General features: G+C 30.2%; 1 protein-coding gene across 1 annotated transcript in view; it reads left to right on the forward strand.

Moving 5' to 3' along the window:
• Positions 1–432: 432 nt before the first annotated feature.
• LOC115879571 (1-acyl-sn-glycerol-3-phosphate acyltransferase gamma-like) overlaps positions 433–22,653 on the forward strand; it is a 38,568-nt gene continuing 16,347 nt past the window's right edge. The window contains exons 1-3 of the mRNA XM_030896466.1: positions 433–1,023; positions 1,086–1,258; positions 21,846–22,007. Of these exons, the coding sequence (XP_030752326.1) occupies positions 846–1,023; positions 1,086–1,258; positions 21,846–22,007 (513 nt within the window). The 5' untranslated portion in view covers positions 433–845. The remainder of the gene's footprint in view (positions 1,024–1,085; positions 1,259–21,845; positions 22,008–22,653) is intronic.

The following is a 22,653-nucleotide window of genomic DNA, read 5'->3' on the forward strand; positions in this document are numbered from 1 at the left end:
AATAAAATTCAGTTTCAGTCAATTACAGTATTTTTTTAATACGACCCTGTCGTATTTTCTGAGAAATTTTTTAATACGTTTTAATCCGGCCCTGACTAGGAAACCATAATGGCGCCGACAAGGTCAAATTTTATAGAAATTTTAAACAATGGAATCTGAGTAGAGTTGGCGTGCCGATTGTTTTATGTGCCGTGCCGGTACTACCACCGGGCACCGACACTACATGTTATTTCGAGGGTGCCGGACAAAGAACCAAGGTCGCTGGAGCGCTGGTCCCTGCGTGACGTAAGCACCCACGGCGACTACGACAGCGGCGATTTTACGCGATCGAACAGTCCTTGAGCCAAAGGAACTACTTTTGGGGCCACAGAGTATTACTTTTTGCCATAGATAATCACATTGCATTGATCGATATTCTTTTCCTTTATAAATAAATACATAGCATTCCTAATTCGAAATAGGTTATTTTTATGATGAATTGTAAATTGTTTTTATTTTAATCACAGAATTAATTTATCCGTTTTAGTACACAAGAAGTTGTCTATTAATTGTAGCTATTAAGATTAAGGCTATTAAGTTAATATCAACCAGGTTTATCTGTAAAAGAGCCTGTAAAAAATTGTGGCTAGAAATAAATAATCTGGAAGAGTAACCAAGTATTAACAAATTTTCAGTAAAATTATATTAATGTATATTAATGAATTATTGATTCTGGTAAATTACTGATATTCGTAAACTACATACTACATACAATTATATAGAATATAAATTAGAGTTTGCTGAAACAGTATAGGTATACATATAAAATTAAGTATTATTAATAGTGTAGTTTATTAGTTACAAAAATGAATTTAACAGCTTTAAAAAGGTCTAGAATGTTACATTTATGTTTTGCAATGACATTCTTTACATCTGGTATTATTGTAAATCTAATTCAAGCAGTATTCTATTTTACGTTAAAGCCATTTAATAAATCATTGTATCGTAAAATAAATTGGTATTTGTGCTATACTATATATTCACGTAAGTATAGTTGTTATTTTGTATAATAATACTGTTTTATATTTATTTATAAAAAATTAAAGAATTGGTTTCTGTTGCTGAATGGTGGGCAAATGTGACACTAAAACTTTATATTGATAAAGATGATTGGGAGAGGTATTATGGCAAGGAACATGGATATTGCATTATGAATCATTCATATGAAATCGATTGGCTCATGGGATGGATGGCATGTGAAAAAATGAAAGTACTAGGGGTTTGTATTTTTTTTATTTATTTATTTATTAATATCAAATATTGTTGGTCTACAAGCAAATCACACATCACAAGTCCAATTATTTCATAACGACTTATTTATATCATTTGACTAGATATCTGTCAGAAGTTTATTTTTGTTAGTGTTGTACTTTTCAGTAAAAATGCACTCAAAAATTATTCTTTTTTGGTCTTAGTGGGTTTGGTTGTATACCGACGATATAGTAGATTATTATATTTTGGAGTGGAACAATATTTTCCTACATTAAAATGATAGTCAGTAGGTAATAACTAAGGCCGCTATTACACTATAAAATTTCTTTGTCAAAAATCTTTTATAAAAGATATTTGATGAAAAATTTCAGTGTTAATACAATATTTTATAAAATCACACATATTACAGTATCAAATTCTTTGACAAAATAAAATCTTTGACAAAGAAATTTGATGAAAATTTGACAGTGTTAATATACAATATTTTATAAAATCCTATAAAATCACACATATTACACTGTCAAGTTCTTTGGCAAAATAAAATCTTTGACAAATAAATTTGATAGTGTAATACTAGCCTAAAGCCGCTGTTATACTATAAAATTTCTTTGTCAAAGATCATTTATAAAAGATATTTGAAGAAAAATTTGACAGTGTAAGGCCGCCATTACACTATGAAATTTCTTTGTCAAAGATATTTAAAAGATATTTTATGAAGAATTTGACAGTGTGTGATTTTATAAAATATTGTGTATTATCTCTTATCTCTGTCAAATTTTTCTTAAAGTATCTTTAATAAAAGATGGCAAAGAAATCTGATAGTGTAATAGTAGCCTAAGGCCAGTATTAGACTTATCAGATTTCTTTGTCAAAGATCTTTTATAAAAGATATTTTATGAAAAATTTGCCCATGTTAATATACAATTTTTTATAAAATCTCACATATTAGGCCAGTAATATGTGTGATTTTATAAAATATTGTATATTAACAATGTCAAATTTTTCATCAAATATATTTTATAAAAGATCTTTGACAAAGAAATTTGATAGTGTCATAAGGCTACTATTACTATTATACAATATTTTAAAAAGTCACATATATTACACTATCAAATTCATGGATAAAATAAAATATTTGACAAAGAAATTTTATATGCCTAAGGCCGCTGTTACACTATAAAATTAAGAGATCATTTATAAAAGATATTTGATGAAAAATTAGACAGTGTAAGGCCGCTATTACACCATCAAATTTCTTTGTCAAAGATTTTGTTTAAAAGATATTTTATGAAGAATTTTACAGTGTCTGATTTTATAAAATATTGTATATTAACACTGTCAAATTTTTCTTGAAATATATTTTATAAAAGATCTTTGGCAAAGAAATTTTATAGTGTAATAGCGGCCTTATACTAATATTGTATGACTTTAAAGGAATTTTTAATATTATAAACTTAAAAAAATATATTATAAACTTGCGCATTACATCAAAGACTTTAAAAGAAAGCATGTGGTTGTAGAATTTCTAATACTTTTCAAGGCAAAAAAAGTGATTAGATTTAGTCTATCCGGGGAGAGAATATCTTTTCGACAGAAAGCATTTGCAAAATTATATACTTTTGAATTAGCATGACTAATATATTTTTTTGCTGAATCGGGCGCATATACGGAAAAGGTAATGGGGGTAATTACCGCTCCTAGGAAGACATTTATAAATAAATTAGAATCTGGAATAAAGTAAAGTTTCCACAAAAGAAATTATTAATATCGTTAAAATAGAAGATCCAGACTAATCCCAGAGTAGTTTTTTACAGTCACAATATATTTTAGTTCAAATTTAATTCAAACCTATACATATAGTACCATTTAATCAATAATTTACTTACTACCACTACCCCTCCCAGACTCAATCTCTAGATGCGCCACTGCGCTGAACACTTAATTGTATATTCTACTGAATGAAATAAATTAAGATATGGGCCAAAAAATTTAATAATGAACCCATGCTTAAGCATAGACTCATTATTATATCACTACATTTAATTTATTACACAACTAAATACTACACTACACTAATTAATTATTTGACAAAAATAACCCAATAACGAATCAATATCGATTTCAACGCACGACACTTCACTTTAGTGCCCACTATTTTTGGAGTCGAAATGCCAGATGTTAAATAATACATTAAAAAAAGTGGAAACTTAAGTAATTTCAATGTCAATTTAGGAATAATACTAAATTGACATTGAAATTACTTTCAACATCACATGGCAGTAAATCGAATTAAAACATTATTTATACCAGGTGTTTTTTAAAAGTGGCTCGCTCTTAAAACTTTTATTGTTCTAGAAAAAATCTTCCAGGTATTCAATTAGTTTCGGTCACTTTTTGTATCACTTGAAATTACTACAACGATTTTTAAATGACACACTCGGTATTTTTTAGTTTTTATAGAAAATGGCATTCTGAATAGAATGCCATATTATCTTATGTCAACTTTTACCATTCCAAATTAAAAAAATATATTATTTTAATTTTTAATCCAAGATGCTTTAGAAAAATAGATTTGATCCCCTAATGTTTTTCGTGTCTTTTTCTAGCCTGTTAAAAGTTGCCTAAATCTTATTTTTAATCATATTCAATTTTTTCAATTGAGCTCATTAGCATATTTGGAAAAAGCATTTATTTACGAATAAGACCGTGCATACACGGGTCGTCTCAAACTTGAAGCGGTAGCGTCTCGAACTTGGAACGAATCTCCCTCCATTATACTTCCTACGTAAATAATAGTTGGTCCACGAACGGGTCGTTTGGTGGTACGCGGAGTCAGAGTCATTGCTACTATTATTTACCTACGAAGGTAGAGTTCGAGACGCTTCCGCTTCGAAAGCCAGACGACCCGTGTGCGGACGCTCTAATTTGGCACCAAATACTTGGTATTTCGAGCCAAATTGTCGTTACATTTAATGCAATAGTTTTTGGGCAAGACTGACAGCATATAAAACCATCATACCACCACATCTCTATTTTTGTTCAACACTTTTGTTTTTAATGAATAATTCTGAAATTGATGTACTGCAAAAAAAGCAAAACAAAGCCCTTCGAACAATCATAAGATGTATTTAAATTTACAAGTAGACTGGATATGTTAAAAAGTACAAATTTGTTAAGTGTAAAACAAACGGTAACACATAATACAATGGTGTTTATATACAAAATGTTAAATAATTTATTACCCAAACATCTTCTTAATAATTGTACGTTTGTTAGGGACATCCACAATCATAATTAGTAGTGGGAACTATCGAATGAATACTATCGAAACATTCGATAGTTGCAATTCATTCGAATAATTCGATAGCTAGTAAGAAAACATTCGTCGAAAACTATTCGAATAAAAATATCGAATAGATGCGTTATCTGCCTTGAAATATATTAATTCGGCAGCAAAAACCACTCATTTATAAAATTCATTCATTTGTAAAATTCATTTATTCGTCAGGATCGATTATAGTAAAATATAAACTGGATTTTAGTTGTCGCCCGGCGACGTAGGTTTCTTTCCTAGAAACCCGACAGCGGTCGGCGGTCGGTGGCAATGGTATGAAGAAAGCCGGCATCTTTGATTTTGAGTCAGATAAAGATAAGGACACATTATTTTTTTATTGAGGGGCTAGTATTTACACAAAAAATACATTATGAACGGCGCTGTTGCCGTATATTCGTATTAGTTGGTATTAGCAAAGAATATTATTCTTTGGTATTATAGTTAGTTAGGGATAGTATGACTATATATTTTGCATTTTTTATTAATATTCTGTTGTTACACTTCAATAATACTTTTTATTTTGGATGTAGGAAAATTATTTTTAATGTTTTTAAGCGAAACTGGTTTAATAAATAATAATAACAGTAATAATTTGTTATACCTATTAACACCAAAATTTAAAATCATTTAATATAAACATTTTTTTAAGTAGTAGCAAAATATAAACAAATTAGAAGTCAAAATTATTTATATTAGATCCTATTTAAAAATAATATAGTCTCTAAATTTTTTGTGGCAACGTTGGTTTATTAAATAATAATAATTACAGAACTAATTTGTTATATTACCAACAAATTTTAAAATCATGAAATATAAACATATTTATTAATTTTCTGTGTAATAGAAGAAAAATATAAATAAAAAATTAGAAATCAAAATTATATATGTGTATTTCATTTTATTACTTTGTATTAGTATTTAAAAATAGTATTTGCTTTTACTGGCATTTACTTTAAAAAATAAATGAAATATTTCTTCGCAAAAATCTACATGTAAGAGAATTAGCATAAACAAAATACAAATATCGTTAACTTTTTTTTAAATTGGCACGTGTAAAACTTTAATCAATCAATTTAATTTTCTCATCCCAAAATTTGACTTCGATAACCATTTACTTTTTTTTTACTTCGATAACCACATTACCACATTACTTAAATATGATTATTAAGTTCAACTAATTCATATTACTAAAACATCTAAAATACAAATACATATGTATTTTTAAAATTAATTGTAAGTTCACCTCATCTCTCTGAAAAATTGTTACTTCTCAAAATTTTCCATTAAAAAAATAGACCATATGCCGCATAAAATTAAATAATTGAAAGATCGGAAAATCACACAAATTTTCGGAAAAATTTTAACCACCACACGCATAGAATCGTCAATTTAAAAAAAAAACACTACTACTTTAGTATTTTAAATATTTTAATAAACGCAAAAATAGCACAGTATCTAGAAGGCAAGTTATAAAAATTTGGAAGAACTAATAATGCACTGACTCACACAAAAATCAAACGAATACTAAATTTCATTTATCAAAAGCATTCGATAGTCGTGGCTTAACGATAACCATTTAGTCGCACAAAGTATTATACAAATGAATGAATGATTTTATTCGAATGAAACCATTCGATAATTGAAATCATTCATTCAGTAACCATTCGATAGTCTAATTCATTCGATAGTTCCCATCGCTAATCATAATACAAGGTCTAGGAACAATTTTTATTTAAATATGTCAAACACCAATTATGGTCAAAATAGTTGCCATTTTCTATGAAATGCCATTTTCTATGAAATAAATTAAAAAATATCGAGGGTACCATATAAAAATTAAAAGTAGTAGTAATTTCCTGTAGAACAGGAAGTGAACGAAACTAATTGAATACTTAAATCAATCCTCATTTATGTCATATACTAACATACCAATTCTCGTTTTTTATCTGAAAAAGTATAAAAGTTATACGGGTAAGCCACTTTTGAAAAACACCCGGTATATGGACTTTATCATTAAGATAATATAATTATCTGCAATGCCCTACAACGGCAGAAAGGTCATGATAATGGGGTTTTTGATCTCTTAAATAGTGATAAATATATGTAACTGTTTATTTCTTTCTTGTATTGTCTGGTTACATCTACAGAATTTATGCCGTTTTTAGTTGAAATGTGTTGCATTATTCGTATATTTTCATGTCATAGATAAATAATATACATTTTTAATTAGTATTAACACAAATTTATTTGGTGTTGTTTATTTACTCCCATACAACAATATTGTTAAAATATTTATTATTTGTATGTTTGAAATAATTTACAGCAGTATAAAACTATTTGCGGAAAACATTAGAATCTAACAATATATTGCTATTAAGGTTTCTGGTTTCTCCACCTTTTTTATTTCTCGATGGATGAGAATTCGCGACTAGAATTTATTGTAAAGTATAAAAAGAATCATAACCTGATATTTAAATTTTTTATGCAAGAGCGCAATATCTGTTATGATGTCAAACAGCGCCCTCTAGCTACCACAAAAAAATCTATGGTAACAAAATCTATACTGGAAATCATTAAGGAGAAAAATCTCTTTTAAACAAGCCCTAGTTTGTTAAAATCGGCTAAACCAATCCAGAGTTACTCTTATTTAAATAAAAGCAAATTTATCCTTCCCCACCACTTTATTTTATGAGATATGCAAAATACTCTATATCAAAAAAATTACAAATTTCTGGATGGTTACAATAGTAATATTTAAAATAGGTACCTCTTCACCTGCATGTTTTTTAGAAAACCCCTGATTTTTGATTGGCCATCAGAAAAGCGCCCCCTAGCGGACGTTTTTCCAACTTATAATTTCCAGCGATTTCTCTTGGCCGATTTACTTATTACAATTTTTTTCCCAAAGCTATACGATAAGGAGTTTCTGAGATACAGCCGACGTCCATTCTTAGTTGACCACCCGGTACGACAGCCGAAACAGCCCTGTAAAAACAGCCAAAATTATTAATAACATTATTCTATAGATAACTAGCGTGTACCAGCGACTTCGTTCGCGTCGAATTAATCATTTGTAATGGTGATGATAAAGCAAAGGAAGAATTTCAAACCAAACCAAACCAAAAATCAGCTTTAAACGTCAAGCAGTTTAAGCAGAATCGTGATTACACAATGGTCATATTTTATGAAACACCCTGTATAAATTTATAAAAAATCTTAAAATATGTAAAACAACAAAATAAAATATGCGTGTTTAAGAGTTTTTCCGAAAAACTCACCGGTTTTTAAATAAAAATATTTTAATATTTGAGGGATAGTTTCACCCCCTCAGAATTCGAGTTTCGAAAAATCCCTTCTTATGGAACCTCTACACTTTAAAGTCAATCTGTTTTCCAAAAATCAGCTTTTTACGTCAAGCGCTTTAAGCAGGATGGTGATTAATCAAGGACCATATTTTTCGAAACAGCCTGTATACATTTTTAAAAAATCTTAAAATATGTAAAAAAACAAAATAAAATATACGTGTTTAAGCGTTTTTTCGGAAACTTGACCGTTTTTTAAATAAAAAATATTGTAATATTTGAGGGGTGGTTTCACCCTCTTGGAACTGGAATTTCGAAAAATCCCTTCTTATCGAACCTCTACACCCTAGAATCAACCTGTATGCCAAAATTGAGCTTCTTACGTTGAGTGGTTTGAGCAGGATCGTGATTAATCAGTATGTCAGTCACTTAAGGATTTTATATATGTATTAGTATACAGGGTTGTTCACCACATACGACTCGGAGTATTGTAGCTAAACGATTAGATTTTCACAAATTGTAATTTGTGGGTTCGTTGAAGGTCAATTAGAGCTACAATTTAAAAATATTTTTACAAGATACAGAGTGTCCCAAATAAGTAAAAAATATTATAGTTATATTTTTTTAAATGGAACACCCTGTATATTATTCTATTTTTGGATTCTACGATTGAAATAAAGGTAAATTTGATTAATGTTTATCACACTTAAACCTTACCGTTTTTGAAATATTTTCAATTTTATGAAATTGCAGTAAAAAATTTAAGGCTTTATTTCTCCCAGGGTATCAAAGTTTTTAATACCAAATATTTACTGAAGATTATTTATTGATCAGATATTGTGTTGCAATAATAAAAAATTTACTACCTTATACAGAGTGTCCAAAAATTTATATTAAATAATTACTAGCTTTAAACGGCAATAATTTGTTTAATTTAAATGGAACACCCTATATATTTTACGTAAATCAGATGCACAATGTAATTGTCTATCAAATTTTATAATACCATTTTTTAACCATCTCTTCAAGTTTTCGTAGAAAATGCATTTTTTTATAATTTAGGCCTCATTTATCACTATACCCATGGAATATTGACATTTCAGATTTTTTTATAGCACCATAATATATATAAAATGTACAGGTGGTAAATATTGCAAGCCCATTGGCATACAAAATAAACTATTTAAATATTTATAAAAGAGTATACCAATTAAATATACCATCATTATTTCCTACCAAAAACACCAAAAATTAGTTAATTACATACTTATAAATTGTTTTAATTAAAAAATTATTCTAAATAAATGTGGATTTGGCTCAGAAATCAATATAATAATAAGTTATAAAAATGAATGTCTGTGTTTTTATAAATAAGCATTCGTTAATAAATGAAGTAAAATCTATAAGGTGTTGCTTTTTACCACACTGTCTAATACACACACAAAATTCAATTTTTTAGTATTTGGAGCAATTATTACTACAACGTAAACAGTCAAATAATGTAGTTTGAATACTGGGATCATATTAATCGGTCCTCTTTAACAAAAAATATTTAAACAGTTTTTTTATTTTTTAATTAAATAAGCGAACTAGATATATCGACAATATTAGTATCTGTACCCTTTGAAAATTTGTTATATCTTTAAAAATAAGCTAAAATGTCAATATTCCATGGGTATAGCGATAAATGAGGTCTAAATTATAAGAAAATGCATTTTCTATGAAAACTTGAAGAGGTGGGTAAAAAATGGAACAATACAATTTGATAGACAATTACATTGTGCATCTGATTCGCGTAAAATATATAGGGTGTTCTATTTAAATTAAACAAGTTATTGCCGCTTAAAGCTAGTAATTATTTAATATAAATTTTTGGACACTCTGTATAAGGTAGTAAAATTTTTATTATTGCAACACAATATCTGATCAATAAATAATCTTCAGTAAATATTTAGTATTAAAAACTTTGATACCCTTTGGAGAAATAAAGCCTTAAATTTTTACTGCAATTTCATAAAATTGAAAATATTTCAAAAACGGTAAGGTTTAAGTGTGATAAACCCTCGGATAAACCTTAATCAAATTTACCTTTATTTCAATCGTAGAATCTAAAAATAGAATAATATACAGGGTGTTCTATTTAAAAAAATACAACTATAATATTTTTTACTTATTTGGGACACTCTGTATCTTGTAAAAATATTTTTAAATTGTAGCTCTAATAGTCCTTCAACGAACCCAAAACTTACAATTTGTAATAATCTAATCGTTTAGTTACAATACTCCGTGTCGTATGTGGTGAACAACCCTGTAGATTATAAAAACTTTTTTAACAAAACAAACATTTTGCTGGCAACTTAAACTACAATGTCTTTTATTTTTACAAACTACAATATGATCGAAAAAAAAACGGCATTAGCGATGGTTATGAAGTCAAGATCGCTGTCATTTTACAGGGTGTTCCTCAATGACATGCTAATATTTAAGGCGGTGGTTCTTGCACCTATTCTATGTCCTAATTTCTGAGATACAGGGTGGTGAAATTTTGTAAAAAAAAATTGTTTTCATAATAACTCTGATTTTATTACAGGTATGTTTTTGAAACTTGATATACACGTCTTCTATGCATCAAAATACTCTTTTTGATGTACAAACAATTTTATTTATTTCAACCAGTGCCGTCCATACGGGTTTTACATGAATATTTTTGAAGAAAAAATTGGTACACCACTGACTTCTCTTATAATAAAAATTATTTTTAAAATCTCCTTTTTGATGCATGAAAGAATTCGAATTGATAAAAAAAATCGAAAATTTTACCACCCTGTATCTGAAAAGTTACTATGTTTATGACATACATTCAGTTGAAGTTTTTTTCTTAGAATAGGCCCAAGAATCACTCCCTTAAATATTAGCATGTCAATATGATTATATTAAGGAACACCCTGTATGTAAAATTGCATAGGATTGTATGTCATCGATGTTCATTCCAAGCCAATTGGAGGCGGTTTTTTTAGATCATACGGTATTATGTTAATAAAATCACAGTCTTTCTATTAAACAAATCATGATTAACTCTCTCTCTCTCTTTCAATACTATTCTTTTAACTTGATAGTAGTATTGCATATTTTTTTAGTTGCCTAGCGCCCGGAATTGATATACAAAGTTTCAGTCATTTAGATGAAAATTTCGAAAACTATGATTCTCGTGATAGAAACAAAAATTATTGAAAGCGAAATTTCGCTCGAATACTCGATTATTGAAATAACCGACATCGCTCGATTATGAACGAACGATGCAAGTGACGAGTAGCAAGCGACGAAAGCAAGCGATCCTAGAATGAAATAAATTGAAAACCGATTTTAATGTGACATACTCGAGAAAAAGCCGAGCGAATTTTCTACATACATTGCAGGTAGCAAATTTATACGACGTCGGCGTCGTATATATATTTATCCGTTGCGTATCTGAGAGACAAAATTTTACGACCTACATCGACAATGCTGACAATACTTTGAAATAAACTAAATTAAGCGATCAAGCGAATCGCTCGTCGTTTGCTATTTGCCATTCATTACCGAAAGAATCTGTACCCTGCGCACGCAACTTACTACTTGGCGCTTAGCGTTAACGAGTACTTACAACAAGGCGACGGACGAAAAACCGTATTTTTAAAGACGAACGATATTTCGCTCGAGCGATCGGTCGATTATTGCAATCGCTTGAAACTCGAGTACTCGATTATTGAAATTAATCGGTTTTTCCCATCACTATTCTTTACCAAGAAATTCGCTCCTGTCTAGTTGGATCTTCAGGTTGGCAGTTTTTAATTTTGAAAATACCAGTCTCAGATTTTGAATGTATTCTTGGAGGCTTGAACTAAATATTATGATGTCGTCCATGTACTCCATACATATTTTGTTTTGTAATTCTTTCAGTACTTCGTCCATCACAATTTGGAATGTCGAGGGCACGTTCTTCAAACCAAATGGTGTTCGCAAATACTCGTAGTGCCCGTTATTGAGTGTAAGCGCTGTTTTTTTCTACCGAGTCTGCGTGCATTTCAATTTGGTGGAAGCCACTTGCTAAATCGATGGTAGAAAAGTATTGTGAACGTCCTAATTTGTCGAGAATATCTGTGATGTTGGATATTGGTCATAAATCGTTTTTTTTTTTCGTTTATCTTGCGATAGTCAACGACTACTCGCCATTTCTGTTGACCCGATGCGTCCATCTTTTTCAAGGGCTGGCGGATGATCTAATTATCCCTTTTTCCAACATGTCATTGACCTGCCTTTGGACTTCGTCTTTATGTACATATGGGTTGTGATATAAGATTGTGAATAGATTGGTACATCGTCCATAGTCTTGATATGGTAAAATAATACATTAAATTACCACAATACACCAAAACACTTTTACTTTTACACTGGACGCGCGTTTCGCTAACCATGTTAGCATTATCAGCAGATGATTAAGACTCTTTGAGTTCTTAATCATATGGACCATGTTAGCATCATCAGCAGATGATTAAGACTCTTTTAGTTCTTAGTCATCTGCTGATGATGCTAACATGGTTAGCGAAACGCGCGGCCAGTTTAAAAGTAAAAGTGTTTTGGTGTATTGTGGCGATTTAGTGTTTTATTTTGCTGTGTAACACCAAAGGTTCCAACCCCCAACTGTAATCTTAATATGGTGTTTCACCTTTGACGTGAAGGAAAGCTTGTCTCCTGGTTTGTAGAAAATCTCTGGAAGGAGAAATTTCTGCAGAGTTCAATAATCTGTTTTTTTTTCTTCGGAATTCAAGTGTGATGTTCTTATCAAATTCTTAGTAAATATACATGTTGTTATTGGAATAGTTTGTGTGACTAGATGTAAAGTTTTCGACAGAACATGTTTCGTAAAGATTGGCTTCAAACGAGTTCACGGGTATGGGTTCATTTAAAGTTATAGAAATTGTTTTGTTCTGCGAGTTTAGAGAAAATGAAAAACTTGTTTCTTTAGGTTGCTTATATTTAAATGGAATTTCGATGTTTTGTCCAATTAATCTTTTATTTTTTAAATCAATGTTCAAATTAATTTTTATCAGATCTGAAAGTCCTAAAACGCCGTCATAATAATCGTGGAAATCCAAAAGAATGAATCCGATTTCATGATTATTTTTAAAATCTGAAAAATTAATATCAGCTTGATATTGAGCTGCTTGGCTACCTACAGCTGTTTTTATGATGTTAGTTGTCTGATATATACAATCTGGAAAAAAATCTTCGGCTATACACGGTCTTAAGATTGATCGAGAACTTCTAGTGTCTATGAATAACTTTAGGTTTTTTAATTTCTACGTAAGGTAATGCGTTATTTGTTGCGATATTAGTATTAATTTCGATCATGTCAAAATTTTCCGTTTCGAAATGTTCCGTTATTTTGATCGTATTGATTTTCTTCAGAATAATATTGATTATAGTCTTGAGAACAATATTGATTATTATAATCAGAATTGGTATAATTATCGTAATCATTTTCGTCCGAATAAACTTCTTGGAACATAAAATTTCATCCTGGTTAATTCTTGTATAAGACATTCTAAATCTCTTTTATCAGAAAAGCACTGAATAAAAGCAGCTTTTACGGCATTCCAACTACTAAATTCGGTTGTGTTTTAGTATCGACTATTAGTTCTGCCTTACCGGCTAGTTTAGAATGAATACATTCGAAAATGTGTTGTTTAAACTCATCGTCTTCAACATTGTTATATCTCAACATTAAATTTTCACACTTAAAAATAAATTTATTTAACGTATTACTGTTGCCATCATACGCTTTAATGTTTTCTAGCTTAGATTTAAAAATATCCCAATTTATTTTGGGTTGTTGGTTACTTGAACTTTGCATATTTATAAACATATATTTAAATTAGGTTCACTTAAATTATTTATTTGCTCTACAATCGTTTCTAGATTGTTCATATATTTATACAGGGTTGTTCACCACATACGACACGGAGTGTTGTAGCTAAACGATGAGATTTTTACAAATTGTAAGTTTTGGGTTCGATGAAGGACTATTAGAGGTACAATTTAAAAATAATTTTACAAGATACAGAGTGTCCCAAATAAGTAAAAAATATCAAAGTTGTATTTTTTTTTAAATGGAACACCCTGTATATTATTACATTTTTAGTTTCTACGATTAAAATAAAGCGTTGTTTGATTAAGGTTTATTATACTTAAACCTTACCGTTTTTGAATATTTTCAATTTTGTGAATTGTAGTAAAAATTTAAGGCTTCATTTCTCCAGGGTATCAAAGTTTTTTAATAGTAAATATTTACTGAAGTTTATTTACTGATCAGTTATTGTGTTGCAATAATAAAATAATACTACCTTATACAGAGTGTCTAAAAATTTATTTTAAATAATTATTAGCTTCAAACGGCAATAACTTGTTTAATTTAAATGGAACACCCTGTATATTTTACGAGAATCAGATACACAATTTAATTGCCTATCAAATTATATTATACCATTTTTTACCTATCTCTTTAAGTTTTCGTAGAAAATGCATTTTCTTGTAATTTAGAACTTATTTATCAATATACCCATGGACTATTGACATTTTAAGGTGCGTATTCATTATCCGAACGAACGAACGAATGTTCGCTACTGGTATGGACGGGGACCGTACGATACCGAACGCCTTTGATCTACCGACTCGAAACGGATGGCCGAGCGAACGAACGAACGAACGGCCGCATGCGTTCGGTCCCCGTCTAAATATACCGCACTTTCATTCGTTCGTTCGTTCGTTCGGATAATGAATACGCATCTTTAGATTATTTTTAAAGATGTACCAAATTTTTAAAGAGTACAGATACTAATATTGTCGATATAATTCGTTTATTTCATTAAAAAATAAAAAAAAACTGTTTAAATATTTGTTAAAGAGGATCAATTAATATGATTCCAGTATTCAAACTACATTAACTGACTGTTTGCTTTGATTAATAATAATTGCTCCAAATACTAAAAAACTGAATTTTGTATGGGCATTAGACAGTGTGATAAAAAGTAACACCTTAAAAATGATATTTCATTTTTTAATAAATGCTTATTTATAACAACAGAGACTTTAATTTGATAACTTATTATTATATTGATTTCTGACTCAAATCCACATTTATTTATAATAATTTATTAACGAACACAATTAAGTATGTAATTAATTAGTATATGGGCTGAAATAATGGTGTTATATTTAATTAATGGTATACTCTTTTATAAAGATTTAAATAGTTTTCTTTTTGCATACAAATGGGCTAGTAATATTATCGTTTTGCTAAAAACGATAATATTACTAGTCTGTACATTTTGTACATTTGTTGCTTTAAAAACAATCTAAAATATCAATATTCCATGGATATATTGATAAATGAGGTCTAAATTATAAGAAAATGCATTTTCTACGAAAACTTGAAGGGATAGGTAAAAAATGGTATGATACAATTTGATAGACAATTTAATTGTGCATCTGATTCTCCTAAAATATACAGGGCATTCCTTTATTGCCGTTTACATAACAGGGCAAGTTATTGCCGTTTGAAGCTAATAATTATTTAAAATAAATTTTTAGACACTCTGTATAAGGTAGTATTATTTTTATTATTGCAACACAATAACTGATCAATAAATAAACTTCATTAAATATTTAGTATTAAAAACATTGATAACATGGGAGAAATAAAGCTTTAAAATTTTTACAGCAATTTCACAAAATTGAAAATATTTCAAAAACAGTAAGGTTTAAGTATAATAAACCTGAATCAAATTTACTTTTATTTTAATCGTAGAAACTAAAAATGTAATAATATAGAGGGTGTTCCATTTAAAAAAATACAACTTTGATATTTTTTACTTATTTGGGACACTCTGTATCTTGTAAAATTATTTTTAAATTGTACCTCTAATAGTCCTTCATCGAACCCAAAACTTACAATTTGTAAAAATCTCATCGTTTAGCTACAATACTCCGTGTCGTATGTGGTGAACAACCCTGTATAATTATTCTAAAGGTGTTTTTATGTTAGAAAGTATAATTTATGAAAATTCTAAAAATAAAAATAAAAAAGTAAATATATTGATATCATCAGAATATCTAACTTGTATTATAATTTATTATTCCAGCTAAAAAAACTTTTTAGATGAATTCAGCTACGGTAGCGAGCATAGTTTTACGTACCGGTTTTGCTAGTGGGGTCACAATTAGGGCTATTTCGGCTATAATGAAATTTTTTAAACGCTAGTTGATTAAAAAAATGTAATATTGCAAATTATATTTCATCCTGTCGTAGTATATGTCTATTTAATTTTTTGATTTTGTAACGAGCATGTTGTTTCCTCACTTGTTTCGTCGAACTGCTTGAATTCATTTTTGCTTTTGATGAAATCGGTTTGAGAATCTGTGTTTTAAAATGTTGATTCGGGAGAGTTGAATATTCGGGAAAGTTGAGTTATTGAATTTTATTGCACCAAACAACTAAGGAATTACGCCCTTCTTTACGCGTTAACATTTTTTCGGCAATGTTATTAACATTTGAAATTGTCTGAACACAACGCCGACGCCTAGTTCCAGTTCTCTTTTACTTAATTTTTACTACCAGAAACAGCGTTACATCACACAAACCTCGTACCGGAGGGTTTTATAGTTTCAACTAGCATGTACCAGCGACTTCGTTCGCGTGGAATTAATCATTTGTAATGGTGATGATAAAGCAAAGCAAGAATTTCCATTAACATACAAACTGGATAAAATTTTCTCACATTTATGTCAGCATGAGAAAAAACAATATGGCGATATTATTATATAACTTGGTAATATTTGAGGGGTAGTTTCATCTCGTTGGAATTTGACTTTCGAAAAATCCGTTTGCCAAAAATAAGCTTTTAACGTCAAGCAGTTTAAGCAGAATCGTGGTTAAAAAATTACCCAACTTTTTGGAACACCCTGTATGATTTTTTAAAAAATTTCAAAATATGTAAAAAACCAAATAAATTATGCTTGTCAAGCGTTTTCCCGAAAAATAACCGTTTTTAAATAACAAATATTGTAATATTTGAGGGGCGCTTTCACCCTCTTGGAATTTGAGATTCGAGAAACCCCTCCTTATCGAACCTCTACACCCCTCCCACAGTCAATCCGTTTGCCAAAAATCAGCTTTAAACGTCAACAGTTTAAGCAAAATCGTGATTACTCAATGGTCATATTTTATGAAACACCCTGTATAAATTTATAAAAAATCTTAAAATATGTAAAACAACAAAATAAAATATACGTATTTAAGAGTTTTTCCGAAAAACTCACCGGTTTTTAAATAAAAAATATTTTAATATTTCAGGGATAGTTTCACCCCATTTTAGAATTCGAGTTTCGAAAAATCCCTTCTTATGAAACCTCTACACCCTAAAGTCAATCTGTTTTCCAAAAATCAGCTTTTTACGTCAAGCGCTTTAAGGGCTCGAACTCACTGACGACCAGGTCGCAACGACCTAGCCGTCGGCTGGCCGGATGTACCACAAAACACATACACAAGGAGAAGTGCGAGCGCCTTGCTAAATATTGGAAAGTGAAATTGACGTTTAAATTTGACACTGTTGACAAGTCTACTGCTACTAGCGCCCCCAATATCGCTTGTAGGAACTACGGACTAGATTGTAACGCATGGCGGGAAGTTTAAAAAAATAAAAAATTTTAATTCTTCATTTATTTTTAATTATGACATAGATAAAAACACAAAAAATACACCATTTTTTAAAAATATGTTTAATATCAATATCAAATATACAACAGAAATTAATTTCACCACAATAAATTAATAAAATTAAAAAATAATGTTACAAGTAGATCAAGAGACAAAATTAATTATAACAAAACTGAAAAAAATGGCGTCATAGATGGCTTAGAAATGACGATATATATCATAATTTTGAAAGTAAAATTATATAGGAAATGTCATCGATCATCATTTTGAAGCCAACTGGACGATTATTTCAAACATACAAGCTGAGTTCGTTCATAGTGCTCTGAGAAATCTAGATAAACAAAGAATAATAAATTAAAAGTATTCCAGGGAAAAAGAGAGGAAAAACCTGTATCGTCTCTGATATCTGTCAGGGTTTTGTTGAAAGTGTCATCTTTTTGCTCGAAGTTTTCAGGTCGATTAAAAAGATGACATTTACAACAATACTTTGCCGTAACTTTCACAAATATCAGAGAGAGAGTACAGGTATTGCCTCTCTTTTCCTCTGGGATGCTTTATATCTGTTCTTCTTTGTTTACCTATATTTCTAAGAGCATAATGCCAAACACGACTACAGTATATAATAATTTCAATATCCTAAGTGGAAAGAAAAAAGATCACCTTTCTGTTTTGTACTATGGTCCCTTTCTTCCGATGGCTCATCTCGTTGATATTTAGGAAGGTATCCATAAAATATATATTTTATTATCGGTCCTGGGATGAAAAAATATAAAATTCAATTTCATTTGATGATCCTTTTCTGTCACCTAAATCAGGAGAATGACAATGAGCATGTTAAGATGAAAAAAAACTTATTTATCAACACTTACCTACACGTTAGTCCAAGGAGTTTTATCAAAAACCTATATTTGCCTAAATAATTTATGTATTCAATTTACAAAGCAAACTGCAGCGTGTAAACAAAAGAATAAATGGCGACAAGTCAACGTCAACGACCCGACAAGGAGAAAAGTGGTTTTCGAATAACAAATTATGGGTTACAAAAAATTGTTTTTGTCTCCTTTCAAGGCACACTTTAGAAAGAAAAAGAGATGAACAGTTATACTGAAAGAATGTCAAGGTTTTATCTGTCACTCTTGTCAATAATTTATCGGTAAGGAAGATTCCTAGAAAATCGCTTGTAGTCAAGTTTTCAACCATTTCCAGTTCTCCCATAAGAAGTGTCATCCACCTGGGATGTACTGCGTTTTTAGCTGCGGCCAGATGAACGACCAGTTTCAACAGAGTTGTCAAATCTAACGATTTTTTACGTTTTACCAAATAGAAAATATTGTTTCAGAAATGTTAAAATATCCGAGTTAACTAAAAAGCGAAGTTGCTATTCACAACAAACAAAAAGCATTGTGTACGCGCGACCGACAAAAAGGGAGATATTCTGTTTCTTTTTTCTACTGATATGGCGCCCTTATCGACTTTGGAAGTAAACATATTAGGGCCATCGTAAAAATAGATCGTCAGACACTGGCTCTAAATATAAGCAGGTAGAAAGTTTAGCTTCCAGTTATTTCAATGTTTACAATATAACGAAGAATCTACAACAGTAATTACTTCTATTTTTATGAATGTTTAAGTTACTTTCTTAATGTTTTTCAAAATAATGTACCTAGTAGAAATATAGTCTAATTAACCCTGTTTGAAAAACGTTAAATTAAATATAATATTTAAAATACAGTTGTCCTCCTTGTACAGGGTGGGTCAAATTCGACGCTTTTAAATGGAAACAACCTTTTCTATAGGAGATAGACAAAAACTAATATCGGTGTCTGGAGCTCAATTTTTGTCAAAAACATGATGGTGAATCGATATCTGATACCGTTTCGGAGTTACGGGGTGTTTTTCAAAAATATGCATTTTTAACAAATCGCTGTAAATTTTTTGCTATGGAAAATTTTGTGTTTTTATGAAAACGTTTCCAAAGCACCTTTTTACGTAGAATTTAATGGTTTAAGTATAATTTTTTTAAAATTAATAATTTAAGAATTATCAACAGAGAATTTGATTTTTATATGGGACACCCTGTATATTTTTAATTTATTGAAAATAATTTAAAATTACCTTTCCAAAAATATAACACACTTGATATTTTGCTCGATTCCTCTTCGAGATATAGAGTATATAAAAATTCGGCCGCTTTAAATAAGTAGGCTTTGAACGGCAGCGGCTGTAATGCAAAAAAAATCTAGCTGTGAGCATCAGTTGAAACGAAAATAATATTTACTATGACAGATGCAGAATTTTATAACAATTTAAAATATATTTAACCAACATCAACACATTTAAACTCTATCTAATAACAATAAAAATAAATAGCAAACCAAGACATGAGATTTTGCTACAAGTGTTCGACATATCGACCGTCTTCTGTTATGGACAGTTTTTGAACATTTCTCGCGGAATTCATTAACTCAGTGGGGGTGAAAGATACCCTCTCATAACTGCTAAGTATTTCTAATTCTTGTCTAGATTATACTAGAATAAGGAACCTTTATTCTTCCGCAAATATATCCATAAGATTAGATCCATGGGCCCCAGTCAGGCGGCCTCGACGGCCAACGGCTGGGATCTTGGTTGGCTATTCAATTATTCTTGAAATTCGCTGCAAAAATTTGCTGATAACTTCAGCGTTCAGAGGCGGTGCGTCGTCTTGCTGGAAAAATATGTTTTCGAGTTTCATTAAGGGCATATCATCAATAAGGGGTCCAAAGCCTACTAGTTAAAAGTAGCGAACTTTTAAAAATTCTGAATTTCGAAGGGAATTATAACAAAACATCAAGTATGCTATATTTTTGGAAAGATAATTTTAAATTATTTTCAGTTAATTAAAAATATAGAGGGTGTCCCAAATAAAAAACCCAAAAAAAAAAACTAATTTAATAAAAAAAAACGGTTGGTTGTAGAAATACTGTAAAAAAGTGGTTGTAGAAATACTTTAAATATTATTTTTTTTATTTTTTAACATCGAAACTCAAAGGTATAATAACAGGTATCAAACCAACCATAAATAGAGTAGGTATGTCACAGTATGTCATATAAAAATGTTTTGAGTTTTTACTAGAATCGACCCTTGATAAAAAAGGGACTAGATTTAAGTTTACCTTTGATCCAGTCTGTATACTATTTCTTTGGATTTTCCGCACGTGTGCAAAAACTACACTAAAACACTATATCTTATAGAAAATAAAATATTGTGCCTTGAATTTGAGGGATTTCATCTGAAAAAATATTAATTTGGAAGAAAACCGGCAACAAGCGGCAGAAAATAATAATATTTCCGTGCAGTCTTCTGGTCGCAACGACCAACGGACGGCCAGGACGTTAGTGTGCGCTATATCATTTGATTTAATGGTATTAGAGGTAGCTGCGGCCTGGCCGGTGCGACCTGGTCGTCAGTGTGTTCGAGCCCTAAGCAGGATCGTGATTAATCAATGACCAGATTTTTCGAAACACCCTGTATACATTTTTAAAAAATCTTAAAATATGTAAAAAACAAAATAAAATATACGTGTTTAAGCGTTTTTTCGGAAACTTGACCGTTTTTTAAATAAAAAATATTGTAATATTTGAGGTGGTTTCACCCTGTTGGAACTGGAATTTCGAAAAATCCCTTCTTATCGAACCTCTACACCCTAGAATCAACCTCTATGCCAAAATTGAGCTTCTTACGTTGAGTGGTTTGAGCAGGATCGTGATTAATCAGTATGTCAGTCACTTAAGGATTTTATATATTAGTATAGATAACTACACTAGCAAAAAACTAAAATACTTAAATATTATGACAAAGCTACGATTTCAATATTATTTTAATGCAATCAACATGAACTGTAACCGGGACGGCTTGAAATACATAGCGAAAATTTCTGATTTCTGTTATTCTGTTTTTGAAATCAACTGAAATGCACCAAGCCTATAGGAACGCAGATATCCACGATGATCATAAATGTATTGGCTGTGGTATGAACATGGCTAGGTATTCAATTATTTATAGGTTTAAAAGCTGAACAGTTTTTTAACGATTGGACATCTAAAATGATAAAAGCTGCAAATGTTTTGTCTAATTGAATATATTTGTCCCATTTTTGTCATCATGTTTTCCTTTTGATTTTATATTTTTACTTTATTAATTTATTTTGATTTTACTTTTTAGAATTGTAAAGCATATGCTAAGAAAGTAATACAGTATATGCCAGTATTGGGATGGGGATGGAAATTTGCTGAGTTTGTTTTTCTAGAAAGGTCATACGATAAGGACAAAACTATTATTGATAGACAAATTAAAGAACTATCTGATCATCCAGATCCCATGTGGGTAAGTGGTTGTTTTTTACTAAATATTCTTATAGAAAGATTTGTTATAAAATAAGGTAGGTACTCGGTAACAGAGGTACCGATATCTCTCATTTTTAAATTTTTTGAAAATTTTAGAATTTTTGAATTTTGTTTAGAAATATATATATATTCCTTTGAAACTTCTTTAGAATTGCTGAAATCAGGGCTACTTTAGTTTAGCTGAAATCAGTTATGTAAAGGTGCGTATTCATTATCCGAACGAACGAACGAACGAATGTTCGCTAGTGGTATGGACGGGGACCGTACGATAGAACCGCACGAGAATACTGGACGCGAACGCCTTTGATGTACCGACTCGAAACGGATGGTCGAGCGAACGAACGAACGAACGGCCGCACGCGTTCGGTCCCCGTCTAAATATACCGCACTTTCATTCGTTCGTTCGTTCGTTCGGATAATGAATACGCACCTTAAGAAATATTTGTTTATTTAGTACTTGGAAGCCTTTCAAAATAGTAAGTCACAAAAATGTTTCTGCGGAAATGCATAATTTTCAGTTTTTCAACTCTCGAATAACTGAAACCAGTTACATAAAACACGTTTCTGTTTCACGATTCACTATTTTTCATTCTAGAAGTTTTTCTAAACATAGACACGCAAAAAAC

The sequence above is a fragment of the Sitophilus oryzae genome, unplaced genomic scaffold (genome assembly GCF_002938485.1).
Source record: "Sitophilus oryzae breed Bouriz unplaced genomic scaffold, Soryzae_2.0 scaffold_1582_pilon_pilon, whole genome shotgun sequence".
Taxonomy (NCBI): domain Eukaryota; kingdom Metazoa; phylum Arthropoda; class Insecta; order Coleoptera; family Curculionidae; genus Sitophilus; species Sitophilus oryzae.